The following is a 12,061-nucleotide window of genomic DNA, read 5'->3' on the forward strand; positions in this document are numbered from 1 at the left end:
TTATGAACCCAAAACGAAAAGGAATTGGGTCTTCCGCGTGAAGTTGTGTCGGTTTCAAATTTTGTGTGTGTCTTCTGATTTTGACACGTGGGTAGCTGTTTTCAATTTCAATTCTACCATTCACAATTCACACTTGATATATTATACATTATTATTGAATTTAATCCATTAAGCTGCTTGCTTGATTTCCTTCTATAAACTGCCATCTTTAATTCATTTTAGCTCCAAATTTCATCTTTACACCAATTTACTCCTACAAATAAAGTATACTATTAAACACATTTCATAAAATTAATGCTCAAAAAGGACAAATAAAAATACTAAGTGTGAGGCAAATAATGATTAAAAATATATATTTTTGGCCTCACATCACTTACTGCTCTTGCCAGGCACTCTCCCTCAAAAACTTTAAGTTCTTCACATTAGGCATGCGATATGATGCCATGACACTGCATTGGACTTGATTCCATCATTCCATTTTGATACTTTTAGCCACTTAACACTTCAATATAGTTTCCATCTTGCACCATGCACATATGTTAACTTGTCCCAATGGTCCCATCCACCACACGTGGTCCAAATATACATTTGGGTTATTTTAATCAGGTTATTCGGTTCATAATTAACCCGAATCAACCTTCATCAGGGATTTACATATAAGTTGTTTTCAATATCATGTCAAGATTTTGGCCAACTTGATATTTTAAATGGGTAAAATGTGGGTTTCAACCTATATTTTAGCCCGTAATTGTATGGATCAAAATGGGCTTGCCATGTATGGGTTTAATTCGCAAGTTGCAGACACGGTATTTGTATTCCATACAACCAATTTTAGTTATCCCTCAACTTGCTGCTACTTCAACACTTCTAAATCGTCATTGAAGATGCTTCAACAGTTCAACCCATTTGATCCTCTCAATCTCATCATAGTGATTCTCTGCATCTAGTGGGACCAATTTTTTTTTGGGAGGAAATAAAAATATTGAAACCAATGTATAACTTATATCAGTGTTATCAAAAAGTGAAACGTGCAAAAAAGTTTAGATCCTTTGGGGATTTAAGTGCAAATTAATTGTGGGCTTAATTGAAAAAAACGCAAATTGAGGAAAACTACAACTATAGATGTGTAGTCCAATATTAAAAATCGAAAGCATGAATAATAAATATAAGGACAAAGAAATTTAAAAAACATTACAATAATGTGAAATATCAGTTGTTTAGTGTCACATCTTTAGGATTGCACTCATTAGCAAGGAAAATTATGCCTCAGAGCTTTGATGATGTTGAAGTGCCCATAAAGCGTGACAAAGCGCTCAACATGTTCTGCGCTTGTAGCTTAAGCGCGCCTTTGACAACACTGACAACATAATGTGTAGTAGTCTAGTAGATGGCTTAGTAAAGTCATTGAATAAGAAGCACTTGTTCTACTTGTGAGGAGAGAATGATGGCTCAATTATACCTAAATTATCTAGTAAATTTTTTTACTATGCTCCATTATTTTATTAATATTGTATATGCTTGATTTTTTTTTTAAAATTACTTTTTTACTTTATAAATAAGATATATTATCCTATAGATTAGACCACAACAACAACAACATACCAAGTATAATCCCACAAGTGGGCTATGAGGAGGGTAGAGTGCACATAGACCTTAGCCCTACCTTGGGAGGTAGATAGGCTGCTTCCGATAGACCCTCGGCATAGATAAGTCCATAATATAAATTAGAAACAGAAAGTATCACATAATATTTAAAAAGTACAAAAAAGAGCATAGATTGATAATACAGATAGTTAAATTGGTATTTGGACAGTGGAAAGTCTAAAATATCTGGTTGAGTGTGCTATAAGCATAGTTAAGTGAGCTTTTGAGTTTTGAGTAATAGACTCATTAGTTAATCCATATTTTCTTAGTTTTGTTAGCAGTAACGTACTATATATATATATTAAGTAGATTCATTGAAGAACCAAAGAAGCTAGCAATTCAATTCTACAATTTTAAGCAGAACATGAATTTTAATGATGCTTGAGATTTTAAAAAAATGAAGATACAGAAGAAATGGGTTAGACTCATTTTTTACCTAACCCAACCCGCCTATTTGCCACCCCTAATTGTTAGTGTGTGATATGTATTATGAAGTAACCGCTTTACTTTCCTTTTCAATGGATCTTTCTGCATATGGATGGATCCTTCATTATTCAGTTGAGTAGTTCTCTTTTGTTAACTTGTTTGAACTTAAAAAATGTTCACCCTTTTCTGTAGGGAAGAGCCACAGGCAAGCGAGCTACTCTGGCTGGATCTCTCTCAAAGCAACAAAAGCATGATATTTCAAAAGATGATAAGTCTGGGAAAGCTGTTGGAAGAGCATCTGGAGCTGCTTCTGGTGATGTTAGTTATCCTTCTGAGAGCAGAGCAAGTGGGAGTGTTAATGTTTCTACTACAGTTTCAGGGAATGGTAGCATGTTTTCTGCTGCACCTAAAGGTGCAGCTTCATTGACGAGATTGTTAGATCCTTCAAATGAATCTAATGCTGAACTTACAACTACTAAATCTGCTGATCTGAGGGTTTCTGCTGGGAAAGATGATGTCAGTGAAAGTTCTGATGTGCATAAGGAGTCCACATTGCGTCTGGTTCATTCGCCTCGACAGGATGCTTCTAAAGCTAATGAAAAAGTACAGAAGAGATCTATTCCCGCAGAAGAGCTTGATAGACTGAACAAACGCCGGAAAGGTGAAATTGACGGTAGAGATATTGAATGTGGTGATGCTCGTTCATCGGAGAAAGAACGGTTAATAGATGCACGAGCTGCAGATAAACTTCATCCAGCAGATTATGATAGACATGGATCTGATGATCAAATATTGAACCGAGCCTCTGAAAAGCCTCTTGATAGATCAAAAGATAAGGGTGGTGAAAGACTTGAGAGAGACCCCAGAGAGCGAGGGGACCGTCCTGATAGGTCTCGCGGTGATGATGCATTTGAAAAATCAAGAGATAGGTCAACGGAGCGGCATGGAAGAGAACGTTCCATTGAGAGAGTACATGAGAGAGTTGCTGATAGGAACTTTGATAGGTTGAGTAAGGATGAAAGGATCAAAGATGACAGGAGCAAGCTGCGACATAGTGAAGCGTCTGTAGAGAAATCTCTTACAGATGATCGGCTGTATAATCAAAATTTGCCTCCACCTCCACCACTGCCTCCTCACCTGGTCCCGCAATCCATTAATGCAGGCAGGAGAGATGACGATTCTGATAGACGTTTTGGAACTGCCAGGCATAGTCAAAGACTTTCTCCAAGGCATGATGAGAGAGAGAGACGGCGGTCAGAAGAGAATAACACATTGTTGCAGGATGATTTGAAGAGAAGGAGAGAAGATGATTTTCGAGATAGAAAGCGGGAAGAGAGAGAACTTTCAATTAAGGTAAGCCTGATTCAAATTTCATGCATAATTGTTCAAGATACTGTAGACAGTTTAATTGTTGATGTTATTACGTTATGCCCATAATTATTATTGAACTTTAGGCAGGTCACTGGAACTGAATATATACTATTATGATAGTTTAGAATTCCATTATCCCTGAGACTGACAGGTATACACATTTTCTGTCTGTATAAAAAATAGATATTCTACTTACCCGTTGCATGCTATTCTGAATTCTGACATTCTAACTTTGGTAATTCCATTTGAAGTTATTCCTATTTGCTCATATTTTTTTAAAATTTGATCGTAATTCAAAGTTAGTTTTGGCTATATATCTGTAGATCTAAATTTAATGTTTCTAAGCAAGCATCGAAATGGAAGTGAAGCCTCGTGAAAGAAACAACATGTTGTATTGTCAGTCTATCTCCTTTCTAGAGGCCATTTCCTTTTTTTAATCCTGCCCTCTATATTTGACCTTTGTTCTTAAATTGAAGAAGCTTTCCGTTTCAAGAGCGCACTTCATTTCAAGAGATGGTATCAACACATGAAGATTGTTGAAGAATACATTTCTAACATATACTCTTTAGCGTTATCACTCCTTAGAATATGCACTGAAGCATTGAATTGAGTTTTGGCTTCAGCACATTCGACACATAAGTTGGCACACTACAGAGTGACTTTGCATAAAATAAATGGAAAAGGATTAAAAATGCCCTTAAATTATGGATATTGAACAAAATGGCCCTCAGTTAATAGTTTGGTCCAAAAATGCCCTTGCCATCAATAGATTGGTCAAGAAATTCCCCTACTACTAATAGTTTGGTCCAGAATTGCCCCTATTTTTAACTAATGGGTCAAAAATTCCTTTTTCCTGGTAAATTTGGTAAATTTATTAGTATCTTTTTTCTTATTAAATCCTTTCTATTCCTGATAAAAATATTACTTTCAAAAGAATCCTATTCTTGTTTCTTTTCTTTCATAATCACTTTAACTAATAAATAAGTAGAAATTTTGCCTTCTTTCTTAATCTCATTTTAATAATTAAAATATAGTAACTCCTTGTACCTCTTTAACTGAATATACAAGTCATATATGTAAAGATCGTATTTAACCCCAACATTGATTTTCATTTACACAACTATAAAAGAAATTCTAATAAAATAAAAAATATTTTTATTTCTTCATGTGGTACCTTGAAATTCCTACATTTGTAGAAGAAAGAGAATGGTCTTCTGAATGAGCATTTTTTCTATTCCAACACTAGTGAGGACTTCTTTATACAAGTCCTTTATGAACGTTTAACATGAATTCCTTTCTTCTCCAACGCCTACCAAAGAACCTTTCTAGGCACTCTAATCATATGCTTTCTTTGGATCAACGGATACCATATGTGGATCTTTCTTTCTCACCATAAATTTTCATCCGTCTTCTCAACAAGAATATAACTTCCATTGTAGGTCCATTGGGAAACAATAACATACCCGGTGTAGTCCCATAAACTGAGTCTAGGGAGGGTAGAGAGTACATAGACCATACCGCTGCTGCAGAGATAGAAAGATTATTTTCGATGGACCCTTGCCTCAAAGAAAAACAGCCCGAAGTAGACCAAAAAAACAACAAAAGTGAAAGCATAACAAAACATACGGTAACTTCAACAAAATAATACAATGATCAAAGTAGAAGAAACAACAAATAGTAATAGAAACTAAAGAAGAAGAAACTATAGGAGCAACACTTCGACTACTAGTATGGACGGATAGCAAGACAACACACTACTACCTAGTAACCTCCTACTCTAATCTGTATCCTCGACAACCTCCTATCTACAGGCATGTCCTCGGTAAGCTGATATTGCCTTATGCCTTGTCTAAGCACCTTTCCCCATTACTTCTTCGGCCTACCTTTACCTCTCCTTAATCCTGCCATAGCTAACCCCTCATAGCTCCACACTCGAGCATTTGTACATCCCCTTTTCACCTGTTCGAACCATATCAACCTCATTCCGCATCTTTTCCTCCATCGAAGCCCACCCATCTTTTTCCCAATATCCTCATTTCTAATCCTATCTCTCCTAGTGTGCCCACACATTCACCACAACATTCTCATTTTTGCAACTTTCATCTTTTGAACATTAGAGTTCTTAACAGGCCAACACTTTGCCTCATTCAATATAGTTGGTTTAACCACCACTTTGTAGAACTCACCTTTAAGATTTGGTGGCACCTTCTTATCACACAAGTCTCCAGATACCAGCCTTCATTTCATCCACTTGCACTAATATAATGAGTGACATCCTCATTTCCCCCTTTTCTTGGATAACATACCCAAGATACTTAAAATTTCCTCTCGTTTGAATAACTTGTGTATGCATTACTTCCATGCCAGCCTCAGGTGTTACATCACTGAACGTGCACTCCAAGTATTGTGTCTTGGTCATGATCTTGCTCAACCTGAACCCTTTAGACTCTAGGGTGTCTTGTAATCGCTACCTTAGAGTTAACCTCATAATACGTCATCCGCAAACAAACATAAACCTAAATTGGTTCTCAGTACCTCTTGTAGTGTCCCTAGTGTTTTGGATGATGAAAGACGGTCTGCCTCGCCTTTTTGAATGAGGCACCAATTAATACTAGAAACGTAAAATATTTAATTGCATAGATAGATAACCAAAATCTAAATAGCAATAACCTATTAACAAATATTTCAATTGAAAAACTAAAAGTAAATAGTAGATACTAAAAGTCAGAACTTGAATGACTCAATAATTCATATGGCTAGCAATACTAAAACAGAGGAATGAGAAAGAGGAAATTGGGCAGATTGCAGTTTGAGGAAGAACAAAACAACTGCCTTACTTCTTAATGAGAAAGAAGGAAGACAAGCCCGCAAGTCGAAACAGAGAAGAAATGAGAAGAGTTGACTTTGACGTTTGAGGTGCGTAAGTCACCTAATTTTATGTTTTAAGGTTTTAAATTGCCGAGTCAAGTTTTTTTTTTTTTTTTTTTTCACAAAAGGCGATGCCTATGTCTCATCGCCTCTCGCCTTTGAGACCTTGCCTCGCCAGTAATAGGGCCCTACCTTGCCTCGCCTCTCGCCTAAGGCACGCTCCTTTCACGACACTGAGTGTCCCTAAGTCTACGCTTTATCAATCTATATAATTCATAAGCTTAATGCCACGATATTTCTGACAACTTCAAATATCTTCGTTATTCTTATAAATTAGAATCAAGATCCTGCTGCTTGCATCAGGCATTCTACTATTTCTTAGTGTTGTATTGAATAGGTTGGTATGTCATCCTACTCCAACCTCTTCATACCTCTATGACGATTCTATCTGTACTCATATTTTCTGTTGCATCCTATACCTCTTCCGATCTCATTCTACAACTTTAGCTTGAGTTTTAATTGTGTAAGAATGTATGTAGATCCCAATTATTGTTCCTGTGGGAGTTGGACAATTGCTCAGTTTTTTTACCTCAGTTGCCAAGTTAACTAGTATTTTTCTCTAAGTTTTTTAATTTCTAATGTGATAATATGCCCAGAGTTCATATTTTGACTAGTAACATGAAACTAGATTCTTTAAAGTATGGAGGGAGTAGTTTCCCTGTTTTGGGTTATATTTGGCCCCTGAGGTCTGAGAAACAACAAACTAGGCTCCAATTACCCTATTCAAGAGGAGGAAGCATCACAACTACTAAAAAGTTTGTACTAGGAGGCAAATCAAGGAGATTCATTTATTTCTTAAGCAGCTGGAGGAACTTCAAGTGGTATTGGGTAGGCTTCCCAAAGAGTATAATGTGCTCATGATGATGATTAAAAGTGAAGACTGGGAGGGTTTGGCCAAGGTTGACCATTGACTAAGGCCCGAGTGAACTAAAGTTAGAAGTAGCAGGGTCACTTACTTTTAGGCCCATGACAATGTAATGGTTATTTGGCTATATATCCATCTTTAACTTTTTTTAATCATTTGGACTCTGTCTTGATAAATTTTGGGTTGTGCTTAATGAGCTTGCCTCAATATTTAGTACTAGTGGAAATAGTTTTAGGTTAAGAGTCTCTAACATTTTGGAAGACATTGAACACTTATGAGGACTAGGTTTGCCGTTTGTTTGCTTGTCTAAATTTTATGCATCAGTTTGCTTCCATATCTTGTCGTCATGACTATCCATCTCTTTCTTTTTAATCATTTGACCTGCAACACTTCTGAGTTCTTGTCTTCTTATACTTCTGTATCCACTGACATGTTACCTTATTGAGATGTAGCAGCTGGAATATTCTTTCCTTACACCTTTTGCATCCTCTTTCCAATTGGGGTGATAAGGATGGTAGAAACTAATTTCTTAGTTGGTTTTCTGTGTTGGCTTAACAGTAATACTCAAATATTTTCTAATGCTTCCTTGCTTAAAAAAACTTCCTGTCTTCATATTGGTCAGAGGCGTGTATTTTCTTGGATTTTTTTTTAATCAATTTTTACTTTAATTACATATTAAATTTATTTTCTTTTGTGTAATATTTGCTACGAGTTTGGAGTGACAGTGTAAGTGTGGATTCATTTAGTTGACCCTAACTTGTTTAGGATTGGTTTAACTATGTTTTGTAGTTTACCTACTTGTTTCAAAGGTCAGATTCTTTCTAGTAAAACCCTTGAGATCTCTTGCTGCCTTGTTGCTTGTTAGTGGTTACTTACATTTCATTTGTGTGTTGTAGGTAGAGGAGAGGGAAAGAGAGAGGGAGAAAGCTATCCTCGTGAAAGAGGATATGGATCCAAATGCCTCAAAGAGGCGTAAACTTAAGAGAGAGCATATGGCTTCAGAACCTGGAGAGTATTCACCCGCTGCTCATCCTCCTCCTCTTTCTATTAATATGACGCAGCCCAGTGATGGAAGAGATAGGGGAGAGCGGAAGGGTGTTATTGTTCAGCAGCGTCCAGGTTACTTGGACGAGCCAGGTCTTAGGATTCATGGAAAAGAAAGTGCCAGCAAAGCACCCCGTCGTGATGCGGACTCGTATCCTTATTGATAAATGTGCATACAATTCCTTAAGAGTTTTCTTTTGACCATCTGCTGCATAAACCAACATATGCAACTGTTTTGTTTGAATGGAAGATTTTGTTTCTTTTATCAGCAATGCCTTGGCATCCAAAATACAAGTCTGGCTAGAATTGTACAATGCTACCAATCTAATGGCCTTTTTAGTGGTTGTCATCTGATAGGCATGGTTTTTCTATCGGTGGTTATCGAAATCCTCTACTATTGCATACTGTACTACTATTGAAAAAAATACAATTATAATTAGATAAATTTTGGTGCATTTGTACTAGTTCATATAATGTACCCAAAATTTGTTGCCCATATTTCACTTTCAGGGGTTAGTGAGTTTTTTTAAAGTCAATTTGGTATCAATGTTCAAATGTCATTTATGATTCCATAAATTGATATATTACATGAAAGGTACAATGATTTTGGTGTAAATAATCTTTTTTAGAACTGCATGTCTTATCAACTGAAATTTAACTTTTGAGAAAACTTGGGAAGTGTTGGTATAAAGGCAGTGTCATGACTTGCCATTGAAGTGTGCTTATATTTGATGCCTTAACTATGCACCACAGTATGTATGACAGAGAGTGGGATGACGACAAGAGGCAAAGAGCTGAGCCCAAGAGGCGGCATCGGAAGTAATTGCTGAACCACTAGACAACTGAGGTTCTGCTGAAGTAAAATTTACTTTGTTCTTTTTGGGCTTGTGTCATATATGTTCCCAGATCAATTTTGTTTAGTCAATTGTTTATTAGGCCCTTGATGAGGTTTGAATTACTACCTGCATGTAGGTAGGCAAGAAGGATGTGTTTCTTTGTGGCAAATTGTTTCGGAACTCTCCATTTACATTATATTACATGTCATATGTGTAAACTGCTTACAATTTTGGAAAAAAGAAATATTAGGTGGCATGGCTATTTTGGACTGTTTATTTAGCCGTTGTTTGAAATGTAAAAAATAAATGGCCACTTCTGACACAAGAATTTCTACCAAATCCCCCCCCCCCCGCCCCCCGATTAGATTATGGAAGAACTTCACGATCTAGCACTAGAAGTTTAAGTTCAAACTTCATAACTTGTTGCAATAGTTTGATGTGTCCATGCAGGTAATTCAAACAAATCATGTAGTCTAAATTCAACAATCCAGTTTGTATGGTGTTCTAAGTTTGAATCCAAGAAGATTATTTACATACAGCTATAATTTTATTGGGTAATGTCATGAGCTTAATGCTGGATATGTCGGGGCATATGGTATTGTGGATTTAGTTTTTTCTTAATGCTATTGCTGGTGCTTAATCTGAAAGTTCTTTTGATATACAATGTCTATTGATGATTGGAAACATCATACACTTGTGTTTTAGTCGACAAACAAAGCATCAACCTGCATTGAATACGACACCTTTGCTTGTTATAAGACGAACATCTCGTGGATAAACTAAATTAGATGCTTCTATTTCTTATTCTTTTCAATTTCCTCATATGAAACAACAAAAATTCTATCCAATTTTTTGTAATAGACTAGTAAACATTTTATGAACTACAATCTTGCTATTATGGTAATGGTGGTCGGTAGTGGCAACTATCGATTGTGGTGATTGATGATTATAAAAAAATGTGGATCGTGATAATTAATGATCATGGCAGGTGATGATATTCGTAGCTGAAAATAGTAGGTGATGGATGACATGTAGCAGTGAGAGTAAAATGTAGTAATGAATTGTACGCCCCAAAACTAAATGAGGTGTGATTGGCACTGATATCTCATTCGAACGAGTTAGCCATTGAAATATACTAGTCGACTAAATTGTGGATTGAAGGTCAAGCAACACAACATTTGAAATACTAAGCCTAGATCATTAAAATCATGACCGGAATAGCAAGAAGTCACACAAACAAAGGTAGACAAGTCAAAATAATAAAATACTAGCTCATACTTGAACTTCAAATCCTAGTGGAGGAGTCGAAAGAGTCCCTACCTGGATCTACTTGCACAAAACAAAAAATACAGCTTCTTCAAGCAACAGGACATCAAATCACAATGTACTGATAAGTAATGCGGAAAGTAGAATCATAAATAGTAGTTGTAAAAAGGGTAATAGATATACCACCAACTTTGATTAGCCTTCATGGATGACGCTTGACCTCATAGTAATCAAATATGCACAATATATATATATATATATATATATATATATATCCAACCAAATGCTAGCAATTATGGTCTCTTTCAGTAGCTAATCGACATCATATTTGCCAACTTGTGGCCATCTGTAATATAAACATAAATGTGTCGGCAAATAGGCCCCCTTCCCTTCGATTATAGCTTGGAGTTTAATGCATATACCATGTTATGATATAAACTCTGAATGCATATAGTATGTCGTCATAAGAACTTAGTCAATTTTGGCTCTTTGGTACTCTTATTCTCATAATCTTGCACCGTAGAACCTCATATGCTTTCCGAATAAACTTAAACACTTTGCTTGAATTTATAAAGTTAACTTAAACCTGAGAATGCTCATAAAGATCTTGAAGTGCTTCAATTAGTTTCTATACATGTTTCTTTAATAGTTTGTAGAAGGAAGTATTTCAAAAAATAAAACATATCCTTTAGTAGTTTAAACATACAAATTGTATTTGCGAGTTTTGAAAATCGACATATTAGTTTAAAGTTTTTCAGCATACACTTTAACAAGGAAGGAGAGATGGTTGCAAATTCTTAGTGTCCCTTCATAAATTTTTTTAAGTCGCAACACTCAGATAAGAATATGAATTCATATATGGACATATAGTCAAAAAAGTCGACAAAATGACCAACAGATGTCGAAGACGCTATATAACCAATTGAGAGGAATACCAACATAATAGATTTATAAACATACTTCAGTTGTGATCCCAATGCCTTTCAAATAAGGTTTTTCTAGCAATAGAATAGTAAAATATCGCATTGACGTTTTAAGAATTTCCTAAATTTGTGTTCAAAGGAAGGACATAGCTTAGCCTTAACATACCTTTTGAATGAACGTTTGAATGCCCATAGTTTTTTTACGGAAGTTATTACTTACATCCTACGATTCACAAACACTATATATACACACACTTAAACACACTTATAAATAGTTTTTAACTGACAAATTTTCTATAAGATCATAACTTGATGAAATGTCTGTAGAACTTCGTAAAAACTATCATAAGAGAGTCCCGAGATGGTTAACATAGAAAATCAAATGTAAAGTTTGAAAACTAAAACTATCAGGTTCTATCTTCAAAAACGTTTTCCAAACACAGCTAATCGAAGGAAAAATGATTGCCACACATAAAGATCATGTTTCTAGGTATGGGGTAAACTTTAATGATGAAATTGCTAAAAATAAATCTTGATCACTTAAGAACTGTCTTAGAACCCATTTTCTCTATGTTTAGGAACTATAATGAAATGTTTTAATCGCTTACAATGACAATATGCTGCCTTATATTAACTTTTGATCGGACCCGGTATGTGACCCAATTTTAGCCTAGATACTTCGGTGAGGGTTTGATGTGTGTTGAAAATTAGATTCACGGACCTTTGTTTTTTTAGGTCTGGTACCCTTTGAAATATTT

The 12,061-nt window shown here is 35.6% G+C and overlaps 1 protein-coding gene across 1 annotated transcript in view; it reads left to right on the top strand.

The window, feature by feature from the left end:
* LOC125867098 (THO complex subunit 2) overlaps positions 1-9,376 on the top strand; it is a 57,506-nt gene extending 48,130 nt beyond the window's left edge. Inside the window, exons 30-32 of the mRNA XM_049547520.1 lie at positions 2,263-3,423; positions 8,131-8,429; positions 9,032-9,376. Of these exons, the coding sequence (XP_049403477.1) occupies positions 2,263-3,423; positions 8,131-8,429; positions 9,032-9,101 (1,530 nt within the window). The 3' untranslated portion in view covers positions 9,102-9,376. The remainder of the gene's footprint in view (positions 1-2,262; positions 3,424-8,130; positions 8,430-9,031) is intronic.
* The last annotated feature ends 2,685 nt before the right edge of the window (positions 9,377-12,061 follow it).

The sequence above is a fragment of the Solanum stenotomum genome, chromosome 6 (genome assembly GCF_019186545.1).
Source record: "Solanum stenotomum isolate F172 chromosome 6, ASM1918654v1, whole genome shotgun sequence".
Taxonomy (NCBI): Eukaryota; Viridiplantae; Streptophyta; class Magnoliopsida; order Solanales; family Solanaceae; genus Solanum; species Solanum stenotomum.